Raw genomic sequence first — 16,354 nt, forward strand, 5'->3', positions numbered from 1 at the left:
TTATAAATTTTTATTTGGATGGAGAGTTGTCTAATTGACACTCACACAACATCTTCATATGTCTTAGTATGCATATTGATAAAATAAAGACTTTACCTTATCATTTCTAGCGGACAAGTCTGCACCTAAGCTAGCCAAAAGTTTCACCATGTCAACTTTTCCATTACACTCAGCTTGATGTAAAGGTGTATCACCCTTTAAAGAACAATAAAAATAATTCATTTTTGAAGGATTATTTTTTGTTTCACCATGACCACTATCAGAACGGAATACTATCAACAATATTTGAACTAACTCTGCATCAGTTTATCATCTTAATAACGTGTTATATTGTTCTTTTATTTGTCTGTGTTTTATTAATAATATTACTTTTACTGTTTTGTCTGTTTACTGTGATATCGATTTGACGTGGCTCGGTACTTAAACATCCGGTCAATGTGTTGTTTGTATTATCATTTATCTTTTGCTTATGTGTTTTGTACTTGTGATTTTTTTGTATTTCATTGGTACATATGACTTGTCTCTGTACTTTTAAAGATCCCACCATTATGTTATCGTTCTATTATTATGTCATTATGTTATTTTTCTATTATAACTTTGAAAATAATTTGAACGACAAAACAATTTTACTCGCGTAGTGGTATTAAACATATTTGGATTCTTAAATATTCTAAAGAACTAATGGATAATTCTTAATCTCGGTCTTTTTCTGAAATAAGTTCTAACAAAAGTTTTGATTTTTCAAACCTATATACCACCATTCCCAATGCGAAATTATATTATTAAAAATAATTTGAACGATAATATTATTTTATATTTCTTCCTGTGTGACGTTTACATTCTGACGTCAAAGACTCGACGCTGCACTAGAGTTGATGTGAATGCAGTCACAGGACTTCATATATTTCAATTCTTTTGGGTTGATTTGAAATACATATATAAGTAAGCATTGAATGTGGTTGTTAAATTTGATAGATGCTTTTTGTGCTTCTTTGTTAAATATTTTTTTGTTTTTGTTCTAATTGAGATTGTGACCCAGTGATTACTGCCATGCCCCTATTTTGACCATTTTACGTATCATGCCAGTTTTGTTCACGCATCGTTGTAAATAATATTGAATTGATGCGATTGTCATACAAGTGAGAGGTTTAGCGCTATAAAACCAGGTTCAAGCCACTAAATTCTGCATTTGAAAATGCCTATATTAAGTTAGTAATATGACAGTTAGTTTCCATTCGTTTGATGTGTTTTATCATTTGATTTTGCCATTTGATTAGGGATTTCCGCTTTGAATTTTCCTCGGAGTAATAATAACTGAACTGTCGTGCGGAACAAAGTCTTATCCTTATTTAAATGACCGCATTTGTGTAACAGTTGACATACATTTGTTGGCAGGAATTAAAATTATCTTTTTGAAATATAACACCACTTAATCTGACTGATCAGAAAATTTAAATTTGCTCTATTGCCAGTCAAGAAAAAAACTGCTAAACTAATCTGGAATTGTTGTTAATACGTTAAATTCTATCATTTTTATCTGGTATTTGATTATAAGTGGCCAATTTCAGAGCCTTCAATATTTCGAATAAAGCAACTAAATATTTATTACTTTTTATCCATAATTTTTCATCTGTACGTTCAATGTTTAAAATGTCATTCTGTATTTTCGAGATATTCAAAGGATTTATATTTCGCTAATTTGTTTTTACTGAGCAATATTTATAGCAAACGAGGAAACTATAAATATAATTCTAACTAAATAAAGATGATATTCATCATGGTCAAATGTGTAGACAAATTATAAGATTAAATAAGATATAACCACTTGTATGCAACAGTAATATGTAACACAAAAAGATTTCCTGCTATGTTTCTCTATTCTAAATTGACTAGATGTATAGGGGGAGGGTTGATATGTCACAAAACATCTTTAACCCTGCCGCATTTTTGCGCCTGTCTAAAGTCAGGAACCTCTAGTCTTTGTTAGTCTTGTATGTTTTTTAACTAAAGTTCATTTATGTATTTGGGAGTTTATTGTTATCAAAAGTATCAGGATAATACTTTAATGCGCCAGACGTGTGTTTCGTCTACATAAGACTCATCAGTGACGCTCAGATCAAAATAGTTATAAAGCCGAACTTAGTGTGACGTCTATTTCCACTGATTTTTTATTTAGGGATCAGCTGAGGACCACCTCCGGGTGCGGTATTTTCTTGCTGCATTGAATAATCATTGGTGGCCTTCGGCTGTTGTCTTTGGTCGAGTTGTTGTCTCTTTGACATGTTCCGTTTCCGTTCTCTATTTTAAGTATGCATATTGAGCTTATCTTATCATGTCTAGCTGATAAGTCTGCACCTAAACTAACCAAATGTGTCACCATGTCAACTTTTCCATTACACGCAGCTTGAGATAAAGGTGAATCATCCTTTACAGAAATACAAAACATAATATATTTTTGAAAATATTCATATTTGGTTTTATCATGACCACTATGAGAACGTAAAAAATATCAATACTCAAATTTAAACTGCATCAGATAGGACATGAAATAGCTGAACGTTGGTTCGGAAAAAAGTCTTATCTGAGCTCCCCCTTATTTGTTATATTTACAAGAAATCTAGTCGGAACTTTGTGTTTAATTATAGCCAATTGTGTAAAGATGTTAATATCAGTGAAAATACACCTACTTCATGTAATTGCAGTAATTCCGAATACATTTATGGACCCATTTCCCATGTTATAACAGGAGATCTTAACATCGTTCAAGACCGAGAGTTAAAATCATTCCTCAGTGAAGGACCTAAATATCGTCCCCCGTCAATTATTAATTGGAATGAGTGTCGTGGTATCATCAACGACTCACTCCGTACTTACTGTTTGAAATGGATAAAACGGGAAAAAGCTGACAAAAAAATCTTTGGACTCTTTTTTTAATTCAGTAATGAACATTGTTGATATACGTATTCAACATTTTAAAGAACATTTTACTCTTAACAATAACCACAATAAACCTATTTCTCGTATCAAACATAAACTAAAAGAACTAGCCAAGGAATTTGTTTTTGTCCCGGTCGATAAAGCTGCTAACAATATTATAATTGTTTGACGCACATTTTACATTGAAGTTCTACAAAAAGAAATCACCAATACACCAACATTCCAATTTTCAGACTCCATTTTCAGAAAACAACATCTGTAACAAACATAAACTTTCAGCTACCGCTTTACAAGCAGAACCAAAACAATGAAAGCCCCAACTATGTATTGGCTTCCGAAACTACACAACACACCTTACAAAAATAGATTTATTTCGTCTTCAAGCCATTTTTCCACTACTAAATTATCTATTCTTCTTACCAGTACACTTGGTACAACCAAAAACCTCATAATAAATTGTTCAAATAAGGCCTTCGAAAATAGTGGAATTAATTACTTTTGGAGTGTCAAAAACTTGTTGGAAGTACTTGATAAATTGCATGCTTATATTGGATTTTGAATCTGTTCAAAGTTTAGATTTTTCTACCCTATATACCACATTGCCTCACGTTCTCATTAAGAAAAAATTCACACACCTAATTAAATGGGCATTTAAAAAGTCCGAATGTGAATATATATGTTCAAACTCTTTTAGGTCATTTTTAGTAGCAATACACCAATAAACTATGTCAATTGGACATGCTTTGATACTATATTTGCCCTTGAATATTTACTAGATAACATTTTTGTTCGCTTTGGAGATTCCGTATAACGTCAGGTTATCGGAATTCCAATGGGGACTAACTGTGCACCACTTATTGCGGACCTGTTTTTGTATTGCTATGGGTTACAATTTATGACAAAAATCAGCAAAAACCCATCGAAACAACCTCTGATACACAAATTTAATAATACTTTTAGATATTTGGATGATATTTTGGCTCTCAATAATGACGACTTCAGTATGTATACTAAAGAAATTTATCCTGTTGAACTTACTTTAAATAAGCTAATACTAACAATGACCACTGCCCTTTCCTCGATCTTGATATATATGTATATCATTAACGGAAAGCTAAATACTAAAATGTATGATAAAAGAGATGATTTCTCATTTCCTATCGTTAATTATCCATTTTAAGATGGTGACGTTCCCTTGTCACCATCTTACGGTGTTTAATATCTCAACTTATACGATTCGCTCGTGTTTGTAGCAAGTTTTAGATTTTAACGAGAGAAATTTATGTATTACTAAAAAATTATTACACCAGGGTTTTCGATATCACAAACTAGTCAAAACATTTACTAAATTTTATCATCGGTATAAGGACATCATTCGGAAATATAGTTCAACGTGCAGACTTCTTATACGTTCAGGTATTTCACATCCAATATTTTATGGAAATATTCTTTATGAAGCACAAAAATGTCATTATTCACCTCAAAAGCTAACAAAACCTTTAAATAGACTTATTAAGAAGGGAAATAGTTACGATACTGTTGTCAGGTCAATAAAGATTGCATATTTTGGCGTTAATATTGATTCACTTCTAGGGTCTTTGCATCGGAACTAAACACATTTATTATTAATAAACCAGTTGTTGGCATAACACGGGTTATGTTCTTCTCATATATGTTATGATGGTATGATATTAACCCCTCACGGGGGGGATTGTGCCTGATATTCATATGATGAAGACATAATTTTTCAATCAGTTTAATTGAAGTCTGGAGCTGGCATGTCAGTTAACTGGTAGTAGTCTGATGTTATTTATGTATTATTTTCATTTTGTTTATTTTCTTTGGTTACATCTTCTGACATCAGACTCGGACTTCTCTTGAACTGAATTTTAATGTGCGTATTGTTATGCGTTTACTTTTCTGCATTGGCTAGATGTATAGGGGGAGAGTTGCGATCTCACAAACATGTTTAACCCTGCCGCATTTTTGCGCCTTTCCCAAGTCAGGAGCCTCTGGCCTTTGTTAGTCTTGTATTATTTTAAATTTTAGTTTCTTGTGTACAATTTGGAGTTTAGTATGGCGTTCATTATCACTGAACTAGTATATATTTGTTTGAGGCCAGCTGAAGGACGCCTCCGGGTGCGGGAATTTCTCGTTGCATTGAAGACCTGTTGGTTACCTTCTGCTGTTGTTTGCTCTATGGTCGGTTGTTGTCACATTCCCCATTTCCATTCTCAATTTTATTATCGTTCATTAGTTGACCGTAATTGTGTAACAGATGATAATAGATATGTTGGCATGATTTAAAATTAAGTTTGTCAATCATAACATCACTTAGTGTGACCTATCAGGAAATTTTGCAAGTGGAGAAAAAACTGCTAAACTAATCGAAATTTTTAAATTCAATAGTTCCCCTGTGTACAGTACAGTACAACCTGTGACAACATCTAATGGTGGCCATTTATTGGGTATTCAATCTTGAGATATTGGTCATTTATTGGGGTCATAAGTTGATGTTTTATCTAATTATGTTACCTGTTGAAAACAATCAGGAATGACATTTTCATCTTGTATGTTTCATTAAAATTTACCTGTACAGGTAAATCAGATTTCTCCTAAAATTGACATTTCCCTTTTTTTTAAATGTAGAATAAATTTGTTTTAGTCTTTGTTAATTTATTTCATCTGTTGATTTTTCTGTCTTTCAATATAAAAAAAAAGATTTTTTATTTGTTAATTCAGTTTTGTATATTTTTCTTTTTTGTTTTTGTTTCATATTCTTTGAACTCTTCTTGGTTAAGAATCTTAATCAGAAATGACAACAAAATCAAAGATAAGTTTTTCATGATTTTCTTGATAGAGGGTTGCTGCTCACAAGGAAGCTATTAAACCAAGAGTTCCAAATGGTGAAGTTGAAATCATCCCTTCGTAAATTTTACGGACGTCATCACGAGTTGGTTGACCGTTATGGAATAACCGTATCACAAATGATATCGGATATGTTCCTTACGTCGTAACTACAATCCCCTTCCCTTTCCTGAATGTGACCTACCGAATTAGACTATTTACCTGATTTGTTATCACATAAGCAACACGACGGGTGCAGCATGTGGAGCAGGATCTGCTTACCCTTCCGGAGCACCTGAGATCACCCCTAGTTTTTGGTTGGGTTCGTGTTGTTTATTCTTTAGTTTTCTATGTTTTTGTCATGTGTACTATTGTTTTTCTGTTTGTCTTTTTCATTTTTAGCCATGGCGTTGTCAGTTTGTTTTAGATTTATGAGTTTGACTGTCCCTTTGATATCTTTCGTCCCTCTTTTGAACAGCATTTAAAAAAACAAAAAAATCCTTTAGATAATAATTATTTCAGTAATGAAAAAGTTATTGTACATGATGAACATTGTATTTAATTGTTCACTTTCATTATTAAATGCATTATTATCAATTATAACTTTCATGTATAATCATGCAAATGATATGTTGAACGAAGCAAATAAATTCAAGGCTGTTTTTTTTAACAAAATAAAATGATTAATATCAATCCTTTTACAAAAAAAAATGTTAATAAAGTTTAATATTAGTTGTACAATCTATTATTATTCAGAAAACTATAAATATCATTACATGTTTAAGAAAAAAAATATTTTGGTTTATCTTTCTTTTTGTCAAATTTTAAATCAGGAGCTAAATCCAGTCCTGCATGAGAAATCATTGAACAGACTATACTTTTTCAATCGATCACCTATTTATTTTTAGTTTTGAATAAATGCTCATTAAAAATGCTAATCATAATTGAAATTTTCTTGTATCTCACAATAGAGTAATTCTTACAAAAAGAAATTATTCAAAGAAAGAAATGCTTTTCAAAACAAATATACTATCTTCAGTTTGGAAAATTTCAGTCAATTAACAGTCAAAATTTGTCAGTAAAAAAAATAAAAAAGTAAAAATAAAACATTTTTATGGTCCTTTAATCAAATCACGTTTTGTCCTGTGTATAACATGTCAAAACTGCTAAAATTGCATGATACATATTCTTGGTATACATTTGCCAAGAATTTTTATAGCTAAAAGATATTTTGCGAACCTTTTTAAATTTTGTAAATTTTAGTCCTTGCATCTATAATGAGTTTATTCACTCAACGCAGGTCTTTTAGATAAAGTTGATAATTCCAGGGACTTGAACGAATTAGACTCTTTAAAGCCCTAGTTCTAAAATTAATTTATAAAATATATAAGAATATATTTGAAAATAGAATAAAAACTTGTAAACTCAAATGCTTCACTAAGTAAGTGGTCATAATTTAGAAATAGAAAATAGTGGATATTATAAAATTGCTAGAAGGGATACAATATGTAAGTTATTCCACTTGCTGGACGATGAAGAACACTTTTTCCTCCTTGATTGTAAATTTAACAAAACAACTTAGAGATAATCTGTTTGAACACTGTTTACCTTCTCATAATAATGTCTCTTACCCAAGAACCAAAATTAAAAGAATGCTAAACCTCTATAAAATGGAATATGTTAAGAATATTGGCTCCTTCCAAACAATGGAATATTGATGGGTCTTCTAAGTGCTCCACGAAACTTCTTTCTAAATTATCAAAATCTATTTTATCAGCAATCAAAGACGGGCTTTATAGTTATTGTGAAAATGCCTATTCTAGAGGTGGCGTGAATCAGATTTGAATACTAAAAAAATCCAAAGATCTTTTAGAGTACATACAATCTAACTCTCTTTCATCTTGCAATAGTATTAAAACATTTGACTTTTCTACACATTACACAAGTATTCCACATTCCAAACTAAAAGACAAATTGAAGGAGTTGGTATTGCTTTGTTTTATAAATAAGAATGGCCAACGTAGATACAAGAATCTTGTCTTAGTGAGGGATAAATACTACTTTGTAAAGGATCACTCTGATCTAAACAAAAAAATCTCTGAAACTGACATGATCAAGATGTTTGATTTCTTGATTGACAACATATTTCTTACGTTCGGAGGACGCGTTTTTTTCAACAGACTGTCGGCATTCCAATGGGAAAAAAGTGTGCCCCTCTTCTGGCCGACTTGTTTCTTAATCATTATGAGGCTGAACTCATACAGGAAGAATGATAAGAAGTTAGCAACATCCTTTTACTCTACGTTCCGCTATATAGATGATGTTTTCTCACTAAATAATTCAAAATTTGGTGACTATGTTGAACGCATCTACCCATCGAACTAGAGATAAAGGGTCGGTTGAAAACAAAACTTTAAGACAAAAGAGATGATTTCAGTTTTCCAATTGTGAACTTTCCATTTCTCTGTAGCAACATTCCAGCAGCACCTGCATACGGGGTATATATCTCCCAATTGATACGATATTCCCGTGCTTGTAATACTTACCATGATTTTCTTGATATAGGATTGCTGCTCACAAGGAAGCTATTAAACCAAGAGTTGCAAATGGTGAAGTTGAAATCATTCCTTTGTAAATTTTACGGACGCCATCATGAGTTAGTTGACCGTTATGGAATAACCGTTTTAATATGAGTTCTGATATGTTCCTTATGTGGTAACTACAATCCTCTTCCCTTTCATGAATGTGACCTACTGAGTTAGACAATTTACCGCATTTATTATAACATGAGCCACATGTTGATCAGGATCTGCTTTCCCTTCCGGAGCACCTGAGAGCACCCCTTGTTTTGATACACTTGACCTGTAAGTTATAAAATTTTAACACTTCAATGCAGTCATAATTTTCCTTTATCCTTGACTAGTTTTTTTATTAATACCTTGTGTAATAATCAAGCAACAGGGCCATCATGGTGGACGTAATTTTTATGGCCACCATGAATAAGATAATGTCACAGGTAGCTATGTATATATAAAAATAAAAACTGTCATCGCAATGGTATGACTTTTTTTCATTTTACGCAAGCTACAATTTCTTAATGACTCATTTTTTATTATATCATTATAGTTAATACGTTCGATTTGAATATTTCTCGTTGGTATTTGACTCCAACTTCAATATTTTCAATCAAACTACTTAATATTTATTACTTTATATTTGACCCGGACCATTTTAGTATTTGGACCATACGTGACCATAGTATTAATAGTACTTTTGTTAATTATCCCAATGATATGAGTAGATACAGCTCTTGGATGGTGTAAACTTAAAAAAACAACAACAGTGTATGGTGTATTGGTCTATGAGGAGATAGTGTAATGGTGTATGGGGAATGGTGTTATTGTGTTACGTGTATAAAGTGTGGTTATCAAAGTTTAAAACTATGCAAAATATTGATAAGATCTTTTTTAAAGTTTTATACATTAATTTACAATATCTAGATAAAAGTTTGTCTTTTTAAATATGTAAAAAAATAATGTAGTAAAGGTATAACGTGTATGATTTAATTGTATGGTATGGTATTAGTGGGGAAGTTAACACCATCTAAGGACTGTATCCATACGGTCGTGGTACAAATACACATATGATCAACAACATATCCATAATTTGTCATTTTTATGTTCATTTGTTAGAATGTCATTCTGTCTTTTCGAGATATTAAAAAAAAAATGATATTTCGTTTTTTTCTTTTTCTAAGAAATATTAATATGGACCCAGGAAACTTTACATATAATTCTGACTAAATAAAGATTCTACTCAACTTATTTAAATTATAACTTTGTCAAATGCGTAGACATGAAATGGTTAGAGTAAGATATAACAACTAGTATGCAACAGTAATGAGTAACACGAAAAGATGCAAGTATGCATTTTGATAAAATAAAGACCTTACCTTATCATTTCTGGCTGACAAGTCTGCACCTAAACTAACTAAAATTTTCACCATGTCAACTTTTCCATTACATACAGCTTGATGTAAAGGTGTATCACCCTTTAAAGAACAACAAAAATAATACATTTTTGAAGGATTTATATTTGGTTTCACCATGACTACTATCAATACAGAATACTATCAACAATGTTTGAAACAACACTGCATCGGTTTATCATCTTAATAACGTGTTATATTGTTATTTTATTTGTCTGTGTTCTATTTTAAATAATATTATTTTTACTGTTTGGTCTGTTTTCTGTGATATCCATTTGACATGGTTCGGTACTTATACATTCCTTCGATGTGTTGTTTGTCTTATCTTTTATTTTTGCTGGTGTGTTTTGTACGTGTGACCTTGTGTGTTTCTTTGGTACATATGACTTGGCTCTGTACTTTTAAAGATCTCGCCATTATGTTAGTGTTCTATTATAATTTTAAAAATACTTTGCACGACAAAATTATTTTACTCGCGTAGTGGTATTAAACATTTGTGGATTCTTAAAAAAATTCAAAGAACTAATGGATAATTTTAAATATCGGTCTTTTTCAAAAATAAGTTGTAACAAAACTTTTGATTTTCAATCCTGTATACCACCATTCCCAATATAATCATTGAAAATAATTTGAACGTCAAACTTATTTAATATTTCTTTCTGTGTGACGTTAACATTCTGACGTCAAAGACGCGACCCTACACTTGCTTTGATGTAAATGCAGTCACAGGACTTCAGATATTTCAATTTTTTATGGGTTGATTTAAAATACATGTATAAGTAAGCAACGAATGTGGTTGTTAAATTTTATGCCTGTTCCAAGTCAGGAATATGAGAGTTTTTGTCCATTAGTTTGATGTGTTTTATCATTTGAATTTGCAATTTGATTAGGGATTTCCGTTTTGAATTTACCTCGGAGTTCAGTATTTTTATTTTTCAGATAAGACAGGAAATAACTGAACTGTCGTGCGGAAAAGTCTTATCCTTATTTAGATGACCGCATTTGTGTAACAGTTTACCATACATTTGTTGGCAGGAATTAAAATTAACCTTTTAAAATATAACACCACTTAATCTGACTGATCAGAAAATTTAAATTTGCTCTGATGCCAGTCACGAAAAAAACTGCTGAACTAATCTGGAATTCTAAGATTAGATAGTTCGCCTCTGTCATTGATTTTTTTCCAATACATATTTAAGTAGCGCAATAGTATTTCTCTTTTTGATTAATTTTAAGCAAGATACTGTTATCTTATGATGCAAAACTTTTGCAGAACATTATCAAGTATTTATCAATTATGCCATTGTAGTTAATACGTTCAATTTCATTTATTTCTAGCCGGTTCTTGATTCCAACTGACCAAAGACTTCAATATTTTCAATAAAGCTACATAATATTTATTACTTTAAATCCATAATTAGTCATTTGTACGTTCAATTTTTAAATTGTCATTCTTTATTTTACGTAATGTGTAACAAGAAAAGATTTATTACTAAGTTTCTCTATTCTAAATTGGCTAGATGTATAGGGGGAGGGTTTAGATGTCACAAAACATGTTTAACCTTGCAACAATATTGCGCCTGTCACAAGTCAGCAGCCTCTTGGTTTATTTAGTCTTATATGTTTTGTTAACTATAGTTCATTATATATTTGGGAGTTCAGTGTGACGTTCATTTTCACTGAACTAGTGCACAATTTTATTAAGGGACCAGCCGGATACAGGATTTTCTTGTGCATTGAAGACTCATTGGTGACCTTTGTATGTTGCATGCCCTTTGATCGGGTTGATGTCTTAGTGACATATTTCCCATATCTGGTCGCAATGTTAAGTATGCATAGTGATAAAATAAAGAGCTTACCTTATCATTTCTAGATGACAAGTCTGCACCTAAGCTAACCAAATAATTCACCATGTCAACTTGTCCATTACACACAGCTTGATGTAAAGGTGAATCACCCTTCAAAGAAAAGAAAAGAAACATAATATATTTTTTGAAGAGATTAATATTTGGTTTCACCATGACCACTATAGTACTGCAACTGACATCGACAAAGACGCTTAGTTAACGAGTTAAATGGTCCGGAATAACACACGGCTGCAAATTATTTTAAATGATAGAATAATATCTATATTTTAATTTTCGTCGGGTCGTAAAAAGTTTCTATGGTCACATTTTTGTATTTTATTCCTTTAATTGGGGTACCCCTCGATTTACGGTTTTGGGTAGTTACTTTAAAATCCAAAAATATATTTTTTGGTTAAATTTCCCGCTATTTTCGTAAATATTTTCTATGCACATATCATCAAGGATCATCGGAATGACGAAGACATAAATATAATACCATCTCCAGGTAAAACTTTCAAACTTAAAGTTTGCTGTTTTTTAGATAAATATTTAACGCGTTTTTCTTTGAAAACGAAAAAAACATATGATTCAAAAACAGTATTTGACATTTGATAGGACAAAACATATTATTGCGATACTGCATGCAAGTTTTGTTGGGTAAATTCCAAACAATTTTGTCAAAAACTCAAAAATGAAAACATCATTTGTACCTTTTTTAATTACGGAAATTTCCTATCCGTCAATCAGCTCCACCATTTATTTTTTCATTCACAATCAATTTGATAGTTTCGATGTGATTATGTAGATTTTGTAGGAGAAGTTTATCTATTTTTGAGTGATTTGAATATATATAGTAGTTCTTTCGTGTATTTTCTGTAAATAAGTTATATTTTTGTTAATAAAATTTTGACTTTATATAAAAGTTAACCAAATCCTTCGGATAAGAGGTTTTTCCGGATAATGACTATAGTTGACATTGTGTGAAAATACATTGTACGTCAATGTTTAACCTCAGAGCAATTAATATGCATGCAAGTGGTCGGGGGAAAAGTACTATTGAAGTTTCGCAGAGATTTGATGTGTGACAGAGAAAGGTGATGCTAAAACTAACTTCTCTTGATATTCTGCTTTCCGTGGTCGAATCATCAGTGATGGTATGAGACTTGCACCAGAAGGCAAAATTGGTGCGTCTTTAAATTAGATTGATTGATTGATTGTTAGTTGCTTAAAGTCCAGTGTCAAATATTTCATGCATGTCCAGGACGAGAACAAACTAACAATAAAAACAATAGGTAGGTTTTGTCATAATAGAGGCCATTCGGGATGATGATCGGGAAAATTTAGACTGCCACTGGAAAATGATGGGATATTGGATTGGGACAGAAATTTTCCATTGCAACATGCCACCTACGGACCCCTGAAAGAGTTGATGCAAAGGTTTTTAACATGCAAAGAACGTGACACTCCATTTACACGAGGCATCGGATTTAACGTCCCCATTCTGACCGGACGTGACTGCGAACTTGATACACCCCGCACAGCTAAACGGACGCCAAACTTCGTTTTACTGCCGGTCGGGGGAAGACCAAGTGACCATATTTCGTTTCCCCAGTCACCCTTGGGGAATTTTAAATTAGAAACAACAGAAATCCATATATGTGATCAAATTGATCGACATGTATCCTCATAACCTGACACTTTTATACGATCTCGTGCTCAGTTTCTTCCTTGTAGTTTGGATATGAAAACAGGGTTTTGTGTAAAAGAAAAACCTTTAAAAAAAACCAGAAAACTACGCAAAACTGAGTCCTCTAAACGTGTTGACAGTCTTTTAAGTTGTGCTTATTAATGTCAGTAATCATTTATCCATGCATAACCAAGTACTTATTGAAGTCAACACCTGTGCAATTAAGTAAAACAGTCACTGAAAAATTAGAATTTAACTTGCTGTCAGTTCATTAATAACGATTGATTAGTGATGTGATTTGTTCTTCCATAAGAAAAAGCCTTTTTCATGTAGCACATCCTCTATATATATACCGATCAATTTTACCCAAGATTGTCTCTGATGATTACCAAACTGCCTAACTCCAGAACTAACTAGATATTGTGACACCTTACAATTCAGACACAGTGGGGCCAAGGGATATGTATAATAAAGTTTAGCTCTGAACTCAATTTAGGGGATGCCATATCTGCTGCAGGAAAATTGAAGTCTATATTAAGATTTTCAGAATTACACCAAGGTGTGTCTGAAAATATCAAGGATACATTAAAAGAAGAACAATTACTTCATCCTGCCACCAGTGCTCTTATGAGCTATGTCCTCGTTTTGGTATTCAGTCTATGGAAATGATGCCCGCATAGCTTGTTAATAGATATAGGAAGATGTGGTATGAGTGCCAATAATACAACACACCATCCAAGTCACAATTTATAAAAGTAAAGCATTATAGGTCACGGTCCGGTCTTCAACACGGAGCCTAGGCTCAAAAGTTCATTTGAAAGTTAATCGATGAAAAATAACACAAAGGCGCTTCTGAACCGTATATTGTCCCTAAAGATAACAAAAATTCGTAAATGTATGACTATTACAAAATCAATCGTTTCTGTAGCAACATTCGCCCCATTACATTTGGGATTGGCAGTGCAGATACGTCATGCATATGCATATTGGAATATGGGTCACGAACAACCATTGATCGAAACTTTGTACTTACATTTCTTTTGTGTTTCCTATGCAAAGGTAAGACTATATCTGACGAGTTTGACCAAATCATGACGGTATTTACGCTCCAGATAGCATTTGTACTAAAAAAAACTGTGTTTGCTTTGAACAAACTCTGTCCTGCGCCGAACTTGTTCTTATAAAAAAGGGAAGTGTCTTGTAATGCTAATACGCGTACTGAATCCGCATATGATGACTAAGAGATTGATTCATGTCCCTATTTTATTAATACTTGAGCTATTGTGTGTCGCTTGTAAAAGTTATATAAGGATCATGACTGATTTTGAATTACAACATTAGAAAATTGGCATTGCATTGTATAATTTTTCATCATTCCCTTAAAAAATTAATGAGTTAACTTTTTTACCAGGATTATCCCACTAAAACAATGTTCATGCACCAAACTGACTTTGTTTAACACTCAATTTTTTTTAAACCTCGCATTCGCCTCGGGTGACTATAGTATATTTTGTGTTATAACTGCTCTGTCCAGACTTTGCAAATACACAATATGTATTTATCTATAACTAGACACTAATTTTCACAAAATACACAACCTTTAAGATGCAAAATTAAAAACACTATTTCAGCGCTTGAATTTTGTTTTTTTCAAAGATAGAAAAAATATTGAAATAATTTGATAATCTGGTGTTTTATACTTTAGAAAATAATTCTGTAATATACTATAGTGAAATACTATACACAATATGAAAGTTTATGGATGTGAAAAGGTCAAGGCCACTTCTTCTTTTGCTATGTCTTAAATGGAAAAAAATCAGAAGGTTCCAAATCAACGCCATTTTGTAATGGCAGCTCTTCATATAAGTAGTCAAATTTGTCGTTTTATCATCCTTTATAGCACATGCTTATGATTGAATCGTTTTTGTAGCATTCTATTCAATAAATATCAGAATATTTCTCCTTTTTGTTCTTGTGGTTGAAATATTGATATTTTTAGGTCTGACCTTTGACCTCAATTTCACAAAATTGTGACCACTCTAGATTTTTACGACCCAACTTTTCTTATTGTACACGTTTTCCTCTTTCCATCGATATATAATTTAGGTGTGTGTTGTTCCGGACCATTAAAGTTTTAAAAAATGAGCTCTGGTTGCAGTACTACTATCAGAACGGAATACTATCGACAATATTTGAAATAAAACGTCATTAAATAAGACATGAATAGCTGTGGTTCGGAAAAAAAGTCCTACCCTTATTACGGTAACTGTATTTGTGTTACAGATGACCATATATATGTTGGCAGGATTTAAAATTTAGTTTGTTAACATAACATCACTTAATGTGATTTATCAGAACATTTTAATTTACTCTAACGTCTATCAAGAAAAAACTTCTTAACTAATCATGAATTCTGTAATTCAGTAGTTCGTCTCTGTTATTACTTTTTTCCATATATAAAAAAATATTTAAACGGTAAGCCCAATGGTATGTCTTCTTGCGATTTAATGTTAAAACTATTATCTTATGATGCAGAATTTTTGCAGAACATTATCAAGTATTTATTAGTTATGTCATTGTAGTTAATACGTTAGATTTTTGTTTAAGTTTTTTAGCTGCTATTTGTCTCAAACTGACCAAAGACTTCAATATTTCCAATTAAGCCACTTAGTATGTATTCCCTTATGTCCATAATTCATTATGTGTACGTTCAGTTTATAAAATGTCATTCTGTATATTCGAGATATTGAAATAATTTATGTTCCGTTTGATGTTTTTTTCTAACCATTATTTATATGAATTGAGAAAACTATAAATATATATCTAACTAAAAACAGATTCTTCTCATTTTTGTTGAATTATAACATGGTCAAATGTGTAAACATGCACATTATTAGAGTAAATAAGATATATACTTGTATGCAACAGTAATGTATAACAAGAAAAGATGTATTCCAAGTCAGGAGCCTCTGGCCTTTGTTAGTCTTGTATTATTTTAATTTTAGTTTTTTGTGTACAATTTGGAAATTAGTATGGCGTTCATTATCA

The 16,354-nt window shown here is 31.8% G+C and overlaps 2 protein-coding genes across 3 annotated transcripts in view; both read right to left on the reverse strand.

Annotated features, from left to right (window-relative positions):
• Positions 1–16,354, reverse strand: part of LOC139516381 (uncharacterized) — a 341,046-nt gene that overhangs the window by 82,021 nt on the left and 242,671 nt on the right. The gene's annotated exons all lie outside the window — the stretch shown is intronic.
• Positions 1–16,354, reverse strand: part of LOC139518155 (putative ankyrin repeat protein RF_0381) — a 60,877-nt gene that overhangs the window by 10,212 nt on the left and 34,311 nt on the right. The window contains exons 10-13 of the mRNA XM_071309847.1: positions 11,632–11,730; positions 9,737–9,835; positions 2,366–2,425; positions 97–195 (exon numbers count right to left, since the gene is read on the reverse strand). Coding sequence (XP_071165948.1) covers positions 97–195; positions 2,366–2,425; positions 9,737–9,835; positions 11,632–11,730 — 357 coding nt within the window. The remainder of the gene's footprint in view (positions 1–96; positions 196–2,365; positions 2,426–9,736; positions 9,836–11,631; positions 11,731–16,354) is intronic.

This window comes from Mytilus edulis, chromosome 3 (genome assembly GCF_963676685.1).
Source record: "Mytilus edulis chromosome 3, xbMytEdul2.2, whole genome shotgun sequence".
NCBI lineage: Eukaryota > Metazoa > Mollusca > Bivalvia > Mytilida > Mytilidae > Mytilus > Mytilus edulis.